The sequence below is a fragment of the Dreissena polymorpha genome, chromosome 4 (assembly GCF_020536995.1).
Source record: "Dreissena polymorpha isolate Duluth1 chromosome 4, UMN_Dpol_1.0, whole genome shotgun sequence".
In the NCBI taxonomy this organism is placed as follows: Eukaryota; Metazoa; Mollusca; class Bivalvia; order Myida; family Dreissenidae; genus Dreissena; species Dreissena polymorpha.
Window position 1 is genome coordinate 49093637 of NC_068358.1, and position 13734 is coordinate 49107370.

The 13734-nt window shown below is 34.7% G+C and overlaps 2 protein-coding genes across 4 annotated transcripts in view; one reads left to right on the forward strand and one right to left on the reverse strand.

The window, feature by feature from the left end:
- The window catches only part of LOC127878164 (sorting nexin-5-like), a 20720-nt gene that overhangs the window by 6833 nt on the left and 153 nt on the right, over nt 1-13734 (reverse strand). For 2 of the 3 annotated variants that reach the window (XM_052424621.1, XM_052424623.1), the window contains exons 2-10: nt 12931-13101; nt 7409-7510; nt 5921-6051; nt 5390-5465; nt 4158-4241; nt 3570-3644; nt 3270-3300; nt 2455-2539; nt 321-360 (exon numbers count right to left, since the gene is read on the reverse strand). In XM_052424621.1, coding sequence (XP_052280581.1) covers nt 321-360; nt 2455-2539; nt 3270-3300; nt 3570-3644; nt 4158-4241; nt 5390-5465; nt 5921-6051; nt 7409-7510; nt 12931-13101 — 795 coding nt within the window. Of the gene's footprint in view, nt 1-320; nt 361-2454; nt 2540-3269; nt 3301-3569; nt 3645-4157; nt 4242-5389; nt 5466-5920; nt 6098-7408; nt 7511-12930; nt 13102-13734 lie in introns of those variants that run through there. The other variant, XM_052424624.1, reaches the window with a different exon arrangement.
- Nucleotides 11239-13734, forward strand: part of LOC127878165 (vacuolar protein sorting-associated protein 37A-like) — a 19448-nt gene continuing 16952 nt past the window's right edge. Inside the window, exon 1 of the mRNA XM_052424629.1 lies at nt 11239-11317. Within this exon, the coding sequence (XP_052280589.1) occupies nt 11307-11317 (11 nt within the window). The 5' untranslated portion in view covers nt 11239-11306. The remainder of the gene's footprint in view (nt 11318-13734) is intronic.

Consider the following 13734-nt stretch of genomic DNA (forward strand, 5'->3'; position numbering starts at 1 on the left):
TTTTTTCAACTTTTGACCTTGAAGGATGACCTTGACCTTGACTCTTCACCACTTAAAATGTGCAGCTCCATAAGATACACATGCATGCCAAATATGAAGTTGCTATCTTCAATATTGCAAAAGTTATGGCCAATGTTAAAGTTTTCGGACGGACGGACAGACTGACTGACGGACGAACAGTTTAACTGCTGTATGCCACACTGGGGCATAAAAACCATTAACTTATTTAAGTATGTCTTTATATTTTTAAATCTGTATTTTTTTAGTTTTTGATATATATCTTTTTGTTTGGCAGCAAAATAAATAACTACTCTACAAACCTTTGTGTTGTCTGTGGCATCTGACAATCTGGTCAAGTATCTGAAATATAAATACTATGTACGTCCTAAATATCTTAGAAAAATCAAAAAGCTTGTAGGGTTTAATGCATGCGAGTAAAATGTCATCCCATATAAGCCTGTGAAGTCCACAAAACCTTTGCTTTTAAGCTTCAGACAATATGATTTTAAAGTTTCTCTTTTTAAGTTAATATAAAACTGTTGACCCCCATGGGAGGCAACTTTTTATCCCAGGAGCATAATATACATGTAGCAAACTTTGTAAGGGACCTCTAGATGACTCTACACCCGAAATGTGAAAAGCCATGGTATTTGCAGACCAGGCAAGATGATTTATAAGTCTATGTAAAACTGGTGACCCCCAGGGCTGGCAAGGCCAGTTTTGGCGCAAGTGGTTTAATTTCATCAAATTGTTGAAGAGGACCAGAATACAATTTACAATATAATTTTCAACATTAAATCTCTGGGTTATGCAGTTTCAGATCAGATTGAAAACAAAACATTTGTAAAACTTCTTTAAGGGCCCTGTGATCCAGTTTATCAACTGGAATGATTTAAGAAATGTCCATAGATGACCACCGAAAGAAAATTCCTTTGAAGTTTTGTCAGACTCTGGCCAGCAGTTAAAATGGTGTCTCTTACTTATTGATGGTCTATGTGGTGAGGTTTTACAACATGCAGTGTGTCTCTTACTTGTTGATGGTCATAGTGGTGAGGTAATACAACATGCAGTGTGTCTCTTACTTGTTGATGGTCTCAGTGGTGAGGTAATACAACATGTAGTGTGTCTCTTACGTGTTGATGGTCTCAGTGGTGAGGTAATACAACATGTAGTGTGTCTCTTACATGTTGATGGTGTCAGTGTTGAGGTAATACAACATGCATTGTGTCTCTTACTTGTTAGTGGTGCCAGTGTTGAGGTAATACAACATGCAGCGTGTCTCTTACTTGTTGGTGGTGTCAGTGTTGAGGTAATACAACATGCCATGTGTCTCTTACTTGTTGGTGGTGTCAGTGTTGAGGTAATACAACATGCATTGTGTCTCTTACTTGTTGATGGTCTCATTGGTAAGGGAATACAACATGCAGTGTGTCTCTTACTTGTTGATGGTCTCAGTGGTGAGGTAATACAACATGCAGTGTGTCTCTTACTTGTTGATGGTCTCATTGGTGAGGGAATACAACATGAAGTGTGTCTCTTACTTGTTGATGATCTAAGTGTTGAGTTAATACAACATGTAGTGTTTCTCTTACTTGTTGGTGGTGTCAGTGTTGAGGTTATACAACATGCATTGTGTCTCTTACTTGTTGATGGTCTCAGTGGTGAGGTAATACAACATGCAGTGTGTCTCTTACTTGTTGATGGTCTCAGTGGTGAGGTAATACAACATGCAATGTGTCTCTTACTTGTTGGTGGTGTCAGTGTTGAGGTAATACAACATGCATTGTGTCTCTTACTTGTTGATGGTCTCAGTGGTGAGGTAATACAACATGCAGTGTGTCTCTTACTTGTTGATGATCTCAGTGGTAAGGTAATACAACATGCAGTGTGTCTCTTACTTGTTGATGGTCTCAGTGGTGAGGTAATACAACATGCAGTGTGTCTCTTACTTGTTGATGGTCTCTGTGGTGAGGAGATACAACATGCAGTGTGTCTCTAACTTGTTGATGATCTTAGTGTTGAGGTAATACAACATGTAGTGTTTCTCTTACTTGTTGATGGTCTCAGTGATGAGGTAATACAACATGCCATGCGTCTCTTACTTGTTGGTGGTCTCAGTGGTGAGGTAATACAACATGTAGTGTTTCTCTTACTTGTTGGTGGTCTCAGTGATGAGGTAATACAACATGCCATGCGTCTCTTACTTGTTGATGGTCTCTGTGGTGAGGAGATACAACATGCAGTGTGTCTCTTACTTGTTGATGATCTAAGTGTTGAGTTAATACAACATGTAGTGTTTCTCTTACTTGTTAATGGTGTCAGTGGTGAGGTAATACAACATGCCATGCAACTCTTACTTGTTGGTGGTCTCAGTGGTGAGGTAATACAACATGTGTCTTTTCCTTGTTGATGGTCTTAGAGGTGAGGTAATGCAACATTACATATGTCTCTTACTTGTTGATGGTCTCAGTGGTGAGGTCCCTATTCACGCCTCCTTGCTGCAGGGCCAAGGAAAATGAAGCGTAGCTGCCTGCAAGTCCTAGGGACGCAGATCAAACACACAGTGATACATTTGCACAAACTGCAGCCAATCGTAACTCGAGTTTAACTAAGATTAATACAAGTTTAGAAAAAAAGAATTATGTAAAGTTAAGTTGCATTTTCTTATATTCTGGAAAAATAGTGCTTAATGCATGTGCGTTAAGTGTTCTTACAGATTAGCTTGCACAATCCACACATGCTTATCAGGGACAATAAACTGGATAAACAATTACATAAAAGTATAAGTGCGGTTCCTTATTAGCCTGTGCAAACTGCAGAGGCTGAACTGGGGTGACTTTATACACAAATGCTTTAAGCCCTATTTTCCAACAGAGCAACGCTAAAAGACTTTAATACAAAAACATTCTTCCTTAATATTTTTATCTTTATAAGATTGGTAAAATTTTCAAATTAAGAACATAAAACATTGTGCTACTTGATGGTTGGAAATGCAGTATTTGAGTATAAATTACCTGAAAGCATACCAGTTAGTGTTTAAAAAAAACAACAAATGAAACTCTCACTATTATAGTATATTTGTTGATTGCCCTATATTTCTGATTAAAAATGAATTCAATGCAGCATACAATAATAATTTGTCAAACTGTGTAGGTCATCCTTGTCAAAAGCTTAATACTTTAACTTCACAATAATCAAGAATGGAACATTGCGAGCAACACTAATTACCAACATCTGATTTTACTTATACTGAGTAAAGTCATACTTACTGTGTTGAGCATTAACCATTTTGTTGAAGTCCTGGAAAAAACAATAATGTTAATGAATTTTAAGTTATATAATTATTTTTGACTTTACTACTTAATGCCAGTTTTCCAGTGCATTGAAATTTGTAAAACCATTTTCAGAAATAGTATTTAAAGGATGTTTTTGACTTATATTTATAAACACCGAAGAGAACATGGACTATAAATATATCATTACATACATGTAATCTAGATATATGTTAAAATTTCTTTTATAAGACTTTACCAAAATGTGCACTTACATGTAAGTTTCAATCATCTTACCGAGCATGTATCTTTTATTGCTTTAGAATAGTTTATGGACCACTCTCTCTTTTTGCTGAAAAACTCATCAATGTCCTGAAATTCAGTAACCAATTTATTCATTACATGCTTTATCATGTGTTATGCGCAATACAACCATTATGATTTTTCATATCCTTAACATACTGAAGATACAATTTTCAAGATTTTCATTTACCTCCTTTTTTACTGCCAAATCACATAATTTTATATGGGTGACATGATGTTTTCAACAGAAGATATCTTAGGCATCAGATCCAGTTAAGCTAAACTAATTGACCCCCAATAACACTTACTGCATGTATGTAAAGTGTAGTCCAAGATTAGTTTTTGAAGTCTGCACATGCTCAAATGTAACAGCACCTTCCACTTGTACATGTACTGGATTTTTGTTGAAAACAGAATTCCTCTAAACCAGAGATTCCATTAAATCTGGAAGCTTTGTACCTAAGCCTGTGGGGACTGCACAGGCTAATTGGGAAAACACTTTAGGCACGTGCATAAAACCCCATTTTCCCAGAGCACAGATCGATTATGAAAACTTAAACACTAAAGAAAACAGAAACAAACCCGATGATGTTCCTTCCTTGCTGTTTCTACTGCTGATGACATTCTACTGAAGAAGCCGTGTTTCACTTGTGCTTTTATGGCAGCCTGTATTTATGGAATGAATGTGATTTTCTGTTATGCTGCCCAGTTTAAATATCAATAAGATACATGGGCAATTAAAGCAAAAAGAATGCAGAGATCTAACTCAATAGCACTATAAAAGCATGCAATTTTTTAATCTTTACTACAGTCAGTCAACCAGTTTAGAATAACCTGGCAAAAAACGTTAATTATTTGACCACAATAATTTCTTTCAGGATTTAGTGTCAATGTGAGAAGATGTAAAAATAAAGGGTTAAATTTATTTTGTATGATAACAGGTTAGGCCAGACGACATATGCAGTTTTTTGTCAAAAATAGCAAAATAAAGTTTACCATTCGGAAAATTATTAAAAATCATTCAACTTACAAAATTAGTATTTGAAAACATTGTCATAGCATTGGTTTTCAACCAGCAAAAAGTTTATTTGAAAATAATAAAGCCTTCTATATCCATATGCACATTTCAAAACATAACTCATTCAATCGGTTCCGGTTAACTTTTTGCTGCATTTATCTCCCCTGTAAGCATAATAAACAAGCGATGTGTTTGTGAAACACTATGTCCCCATATATTTGACCTTTGACCTTGAAGGATGACCTTGACCTTTCAACACTCAAAATGTGCAGCTCCATGAGATACACATGCATGCTAAATATCAAGTTGCCTTCTTCAATATTGCAAAAGTGTACATTAAATGAGCAATTTTGACTCATATATTTAACCTTTGACCTTAAAGGATGACCTTGACCTTGACTTTTCACCACTGAAAATGTGCAGCTCCATAAGATACACATGCATGCCAAATATGAAGATGCTATCTTCAATATTGCAAAAGTTATGGCAAATGTTAAAGTTGGGGCAAACAAACACACAAACAGACAGGTCAAAAACAATATGCCCCCACTATAGTGGGTGAGGGACATAAAATAGCTTTCTTGCTAAAACTTTGTTAATTTATTCCTTTACCTAATGTATACCTTAGACACTTATCATTTTGTTTTTATTGAGGCATTATGGAAAATTAAATACAAATTAATCGGAACTGCTGATTATCCGGAACTGGTTGACAAACTGTATTATTTTATAGATAAAAACAACAATAAAAAGATCTCGTATTTAATTACTTTCGTAAAAGTTAAATTGAACAAACCTCTTTTTCACACAAAAATGTTTCCAAGTTTTTGTCCTTCCCAAATGATTCATGAGCAAGCAGCATCCGCAAATACCTGAAAGAGCACAATTGATGACTTTCCTCAGAAAAGTCCACGTTCATGTAATTTGCAAATGTATACACTATTAAAGACATCAGCCAAAGTCAAAGTTATAGACAAAGTGAAAAGTATGGAAAAAATTTACTACAAGTTTCACATTGGAGACAGAAATATGTTTACATAAATGTAAAGTCACTCAGACATAATGAGCTGTGTTCTGAGAACACTGGATTTACAGCATGTGCGTAAACAGATTGCACAGGCTAATCAGAGACAACACTTTCTGTCCAAAGTGGATTTTCGCAAAGAAGAGACTGCGCTTAAACAAAAATACATATACCATAACAGAAGAAAGTGTAGTCCCTGATTAGTCCATGCAAACTGCACAGGCTAATCTAGGACAACACTTAACGCACATGCATTAAGCCCAGTTTTCCCAGAGCGAGGCCGAATCATCTCTAAACTCATACTTCTCAATTTGTCTGCAATCTCTTGAGAACTCATCAGGTATGACTATCCGTGAATCACTACCGAGCTGTTTTTTAGACTTTGATTCTGCTGATTTGGCATCCACCTCAGGTCTATTTGGTAGCGGAGGTACCTTCAATGGGATACAATAACTCAGGTCTATTTGGTAGCGGAGGTACCTTCAATGGGATACAATAACTCAGGTCTATTTGGTAGCGGAGGACGGAGGTACCTTCAATGGGATACAATAACTCAGGTCTATTTGGTAGCGGAGGTACCTTCAATGGGATACAATAACTCAGGTCTATTTGGTAGCGGAGGTACCTTCAATGGGATACAATAACTCAGGTCTATTTGGTAGCGGAGGTACCTTCAATGGGATACAATAACTCAGGTCTATTTGGTAGCGGAGGTACCTTCAATGGGATACAAAAACTCAGGTCTATTTGGTAGCGGAGGTACCTTCAATGGGATACAATAACTCAGGTCTATTTGGTAGCGGAGGTACCTTCAATGGGATACAATAACTCAGGTCTATTTGGTAGCGGAGATACCTTCAATGGGATAGAATAACTTTTTTTGGTTTTATTTGCTACATGCATCTTTTTATGTAAATGACAATTAATAGTATATCCTTGCTGCCTTTAAAATTATTATGATTCTTCTTTTTAAAATTGTTGCTGCCACCTGTTTATTTTGTTTTGAAATGTCATTATTGAATACTGTCATGTGATATTACATTATTCATGATTGTTTGCATTAAAGACAATCCATAAGTCTTAATAAACTATCTGTTCTGTTCTTATCTCAACAGGCTCTAGGTTACTGAAATGCAACAAGTAAGAACTTTATTATTCTTAGATTTTTGATGTTTCTGTAACCAAGAGTGTTAAACAGCATTTCACAAAACCATATAAGGAAAATGCCCCATCCCCCCTCCAGTCCCCCCACCCGACAAATGTTTCAATGCGCCAGAACCTTTTTTGATATAACTTGGCTGATTTATAATAAGAACAAATGTTCTGAGCATTTTTCATGATGTTTAGGCAATAAATGTGACTTTAAGAGTGTTCACAAGGTTTTACTGTACCTCTGGGCTATGTTTTCCAATGGATTGGAACCATTTTCAAACTCATCCATGAAATCATTAGCACACAAAGAATCATAGCAAATTTAATGAAAATTCAGCAAAAATGTGACTTAAAAGAGTGTTTGCAAGGTTTCATTATAGTCATATACCGAAAAAAAGAAAAATAAAGAAAACGGCCACGCCCCCTGGCAGCCATGGTTTTCAATAAATTAGAACCTTTTTTTAACTCAACCATGAAAGAATAAAAAACATTAACTGTTTTATAACAGTATATACATTATAAGAAACAAAATGAATACAATTCAGGTCAGTTGCCAATCTTATTTCTTAATAAAAAAGTCCTGTTAAAGATAATAAATATTGTTAGGAAATACTTAAAAATTCATAATTAAATACGCACAATGATTCCATCTATGTTGTTCTGTGTGATGATGTTGTGGTGTAGCCACTCTACATCACCATAGTCACGGGTCACTTCACTGACTTCCTGGTCCTCGTCCCACTACAATGGAGCCTTGTTCTGCGAAAACTGAGCTTAACGCATGTGTGAAAAGTGTAGTCCCAGATCAGCCTGTGCAGTCCGCACAGGCTAATCAGGAACTAAACTTTCTGTATTTATTAATTTTTTCGGGTAAAGAACGTGTTTTCAAAAGAAAAATTAGAAATTGTTGCCCCAGATTAGCCAGTGTTTGACACTAACTCTTCTGAGTAAGAAGTTCTTTGGACTCCTTTTTTTTGAAATTTTGGAGTCCAACCATACATCAGGTAGTCAAAAAAATATGACACTTTTTTATTCCGTATTTTTTGGTTTATGACAAATCTTAACCATAAATTTGTTATCTCACATTTCAAAATTATTAAACAAATACCAGTAACAATTAAGTTTATTATTGTAAGTTCAAAAAATATATAAATACGTTCTATAATGGATTTATATTATGCTTGCTTGTTGAGTTTGAGGATTTGGTGCATCAGCCCATTGCTTTAAACATGTTCTCCATAATATTTAACATAATATAACAAAGCCAACAAACTGCCACAAAGACCCTGAAATTATTGATTGATAGTGACATGGGGTTATTTATGCTCAAATGATTCACAGTTATTCCCATCTTCAGTGCCTTGAGACCGTAAGACATGCATTGTGTAAACAATAACGGGTATTGTGATGATTTTCAAAGTGATAAGAGACTGTTCAGTGAAAGCTAGTTTTATAAGAGAAAATATTGTAGTAAAAAACGACCAAAATCGCTTTGATTCAGAGTTTGAGAGTTTCCCTTATTGCTACTCTCAAGCACTGTGACAAGGAACCAAAATAAATAATTTCAGATTGTTTTGTTTTGTTGATGTGATTGAACAGAATGATGAGTGGCTTATTTTTCAAATGTTAAAAAGTGCGGACATTCTTATATCGTGAAACTGGTTTTTTCATAATTCAAAGATGATTCCGCTGTTGTTAGTTTTGACCCCAGACACATGAATTGAGAAAACTTATAAGAAGAAAAGAGAAATTTTTTGTTAAACACATGATTTAAAAAAACTTAAAAGAAGAAAAGAGAAAAATTATGTTAAGTTACACACCAAATATCAAACAAATGACCCTTGCGTTTCAAAGAAGAATATTTTTAAAGCTAACAATATAAATAATTTGAGTCCCTGGATGTTGCAAGTTTTGACCATATTATTAAAATAGCAACCCATAGGGCTGGGTCAATTTTAACCCAAGAGGGATGATTTTAACAAAGTTGCTACAGGACCAGTATATGATGTTTAAAAAAGTGAATAAAATAAATCCCTTCCCTAAAGTTTTGAGAGAAAACTTTTTAATCTGTAACTCTTAAAACATTTTGTCATCATTTGGCGTTTTTGTCCATTTTTTACCCGAGGGACGATATTACAAAAATTGGCAGAGCACCACAATAAAATGACACATGCTAAAAACCAAACCTCTTGGCCTTGCGGTTTCAGATAAGACATTATACATATTTAGCAACTAACTCTCAGGGAGGGGCAAATTTTCAACCAAGGGTATTATTTAAAAAAACAAACATTTTAAATCTTCTGACAAACCGAACGATCAACAAGAGTGACTTCTAAATAATCCCTCCCTAAAATACTTTTTGGAACAGATAGAATATATTTCGAATTTAGTTGAAATATCATGAGTGAGCACAATTGTTCTGATTGTTTCATGATGATTTGACAGAACATTTGACTTCTATACTGTTCAAAGTTTCACTCACATAAGGAAAACGTCTTAGCCCACTGGCACTCATATGTTTCAGTCGACCTGAACCGTTTTCATACTCAACAGCTATATAATTTAACAAGAAATATCTTTAAAAAATATATACGGCGTTGATTGTAGTCGATGTTTATGAACGATCAAAAGTTATCTCTATGAGATAAAAAGTAGCGGATGCCTTTTTTCTGCGCAGTTCTTAGCTACATCACAAGCAAATCAATTATGGGGTGTTGCGCCAGATTTTGTGGCTTATTTTGCTTTATGTGATATTATTACTCAGATATCTATATTTACAGAATAGAAAAACACAAGAAACATGAAAATAAACGAGTGCATATAGGTCAGCCGGCAATACTCGAATCTTATTTAATTGCATAATTATAGTATAGTGAATTATTGTGCTCATGCTTAATAAACTGGTCTAAATGGATAAATATTTCTAATTAATTTTATCAAAATTGGTCCTTATCATGCAAATGTTGAAAACATATTAAAAATCGATGATTGACATACCACAATAATATCGCCGAATATCTTTATTTAGTATCTTTCTGATCAAAACAGACTTCAAGTGCACAAATTTTACGAGACGGCATTTATAAAAAGATTTCTGCAACTGACCGCAAACTGACCTTGATACCTTGCGGATGGGAATGCAATGCATTAAAGTTAGGTAACAATTCTGCTGCTGAAACGACGGCTTGTTTACGCCAACTGTACACGACCAAGGCAACAGCTTTGCCTAAAATATTGATATATCGACAAAGAGACTAAACGAACTATTTACTCCATCAGACAAAAATAGCATAGATTCCAATTTTTTCCTTCAATGAAAAGATCGCAACCCCTTCTGCGAACTCCGGTGATGAACTGTATTTAAACTCTGACTTTCACACACTGGCCGCGAATTGACCCGAAACCTCGCGGGTTGAAATGCAATGCAAGTAAGTACTAAATATGATAATATAGCCTTTAGAATAAACGCTTTTGCGCTGGTAATTCTCTGAAAATAAAAGGTGAACGCACAAACTGTATTTATGTTGAATATTGATTGTAAAACTGTTCTATCTATTGAGCCTTTTCATTAGAGATAAAATTGTTTCATGCAGTAAAACAGTGTTACAAAGACGCGGATATGTTTCCAATGTTCTGGGGTTATACTCAAATCAGCCAATGGAATAAATGAAGTGTATTCATTCGTACCTAGCCGGGGGAAATTTTATTTCAATATTATTGGACACTTACAAAGGTCAAGTCAGGGTGAAAAGCTGGCTTAATACAGCTTACGCCGAAAAAGCGTTCTTAGCACTTTTCATGAAGATTGGGCAAACATGTAACTTCTGAAATGTTAAGAAACTTTTCATATAATTTGAAATTTTAACCTAGTTTTTGAATGCTGGTTTGTTATTTACACAATTGTCATTTAGACCAATCTTCTTACAAAGTTTCGTAAATAATGGAAATAAATATAATTTCTAAACAATGTACATTTTGATAGCGGACAATGTATTTGACAATGTTCAAAATGTAATAACAAAAGAGCACTGTAAGCAAGTTGTGCTTATGAGAACTAATAAGGACTCTTGCTAGGTACATATGTGTTAGATATATCAGAGCACTGTAAACTGGGTTTTTATTCAACGATTTTGTTAACATACTCCGGTCCTTTGCGTTCCAAGTTGTTTCACTAAAACTGGTAAATGGAATTTCTTTTTTATTGATTACATATACTATACAATTGACAATAAACGTATAGTCATTATTATAATACAATTATAAGTATACACAATTCACCTTCTGAAAACAAACTTGTAGACCAGACAGGGTTTTTTATGGGATAAAATAACAATACTTATTCAAGTGCAAAGTCAAAATTATGGTATTGTTCTGGTTGTGTATATACATCCAACATTACTTTGTTTTGATTGAACACTTCTCACTAGCAATAGACCAGCTGTTAATAATCTTCCTTGTTAAGAAGAACTCGTACAGTTCTCAAGCAGTGGTTGAAGTGTGCGGTTATGACTTGGTTTTAAAAACTTCTTGCTGCAGTATGTATAGAGGGTAAATATTAAATTATTACAATTTTAATATGACAATAAACAAATACAACTTAAAGATTTATAGACAGTGTTTACAATGACTTTTCTAAGTAAGTTGTTCTTTGTACAGATATTCTGATTTTGTGAAATGAAGGTATTTTTTTATAATTCAAAGCTAATTTTGAAGGATTAATTCCGACGGACTTCCGTGACACAAAAACAAGGAGTCAGAGTCTGATTTCGAGGAGTCTCTGACCACCGGACTCCCGTTAGTGTCGAACACTGTTAGCCTGTGTGTACTTCACATGCGATCTGGAATGGCACTTAACGCACATGCATTAAGACCAGTTTTCCCAGCTCAATGGTTTCATAAGTGTCTTTAAGAATTCCATGTTTATCATAGCCTGTTTTATTTCCCCAAAATTCTGTCCATTCCCATAATACCAGATTAAGTAATAAAGGTGGTCTCTCTGTACTAAAGGTTAAAGGAAATGGGAAGAGGTCCTTCAGTTACTTGGGTTGCACATAGTGGAATAAACTACCATCTTTTATAACCCAGATGACATAATTGCCCAGTTTTAAATCTGCAATAAAACAACATCTTTAAAACAGAGTCTTTTAATCTATTTTAAGTTGCTATGCTATGCTGTTAAATATTTACATTTTCCTTTCCCAATGTCTTATCATTTCGGATTAATAATACATTCATACTCAATGTGACTTTTAAATTTTTGTTTGTTGTAGTAACCTTAATTTTTTTAATCCATCCAAATTTATCTGTGATATGACGATCATTATTGATACATTTGTGTCCATTGATCTGAATCTCAGTATTATATTTCATGTATTTATTATGATTAACATAGTATATAGTATTAATTTATTACTAGTGCCTCTCTATGTCGTGCCACCAACAATCAAGGACCACAATGGAAATAAGGGATATTGCTCTTTTTTGTGTAATCCTTGGCGTTTGTGTGCATGCCATTCTATGCATGTACTTTTCAATTATGATTGTTTTTACTTCATATTGTTTTATGTACATGTTGTTTCAATGCATTGTGAGTATGTATGCTATCTCCGAAATAAATCTATCTATCTATCTATCTATGACCAGTTCTCAACAAAACATGTCACTTTCATTCAGGTAGGAACATATTAATGCATCTGCATGATAAACATTTTAAGCATATTAAAGACATTACAAACTCTGTGTTGTATTTACTATGTATGGAGAGGATATCAAATGTCATTCAAAACAAAATTTCATTATAGGATTAAAACTCAAGTCAGTATAAAACTCAAGTCAGTAAAACAGTTACTATTCTGTCCAAACAGTATAACGTTTAGGTGCAACAAAGGTTCATATTGTACTATCCACTTATACCGTTTTACTGCTACATGTAAGTTTTATAAAGTGTTTTACCACTTAATAGATTTTCTAATAGTGACATCTTTCTAACACAGTAATGTGTGTGTTTGTGAAACGAAAAAAAACATCTAATTGATTAAATGAAGATTATAGCTTACAAACATAGCTTATTGTATATGGTTGAATTGAGTTCTGTATGCATAAGGATTTTGTTTGTGTTGACACAACATCCTATATGTACAGCATACTTGCATATTACAGACCTTATAAACTTTGATGGTGAACTGCAACACTTCCCCATTTTTTATTGCCTCTGGGACGGTGACTCGGAACGGAGGATTGAATGGGACAAACGGCAGCCTGGTAGGGGAGGAATCAGGGGAGCTCAAGTCAACATCATCATCTGGTTTATCAGGACTGCTGGTAGCATCTTCCTGGAAATTATCATATGTAGAAATCCATGATTCCAAGTTGGTTCCAGAAATCCATTTATTATAACAATCAATTCACTTTGGAGCTTTTTTTCTTCAAATGACCCATGTCATGCAGAAATGTGTCTGATGCCATATGCAGCCAATGAAGCTTTAAATCAGCCTGTGCAATCGTGCAGTCTGGTTTAAGGAGCTACGCTGTCCACACTTAAGTCACACAATATTTTGCTGTCTCATTAGCACCTTATGACCAGAATGTGCAATAGTGCAGGCTGATCTAGAGCTATACAGGCTGCAAATGGCATAAAACCCTTTTTCACAAATTTTTGGTCAAGTTATGTTTGTTTGCTTGACTTGATAAGACATTGAAGACATGGTGAATCTAAAACGATTACTAACTTACAGTCATGCTGCTGGTATGATTTAAACTGACGTTTACCTTTTTCAAAATAGTCAGTTATAATGTATCGTTTTTATAACAATAGTCACGGGACAGGTAAGTCGATGAAAATTATGGGGGCGTGTCCTGTCTTTAGTATGGAAGAACAACCTCGGTGTATCACAGGAACATAATAATTTTAGACAAACTACTATAAGAACATTATTATAAAATGATGATGGTAATCGAATTTGAAC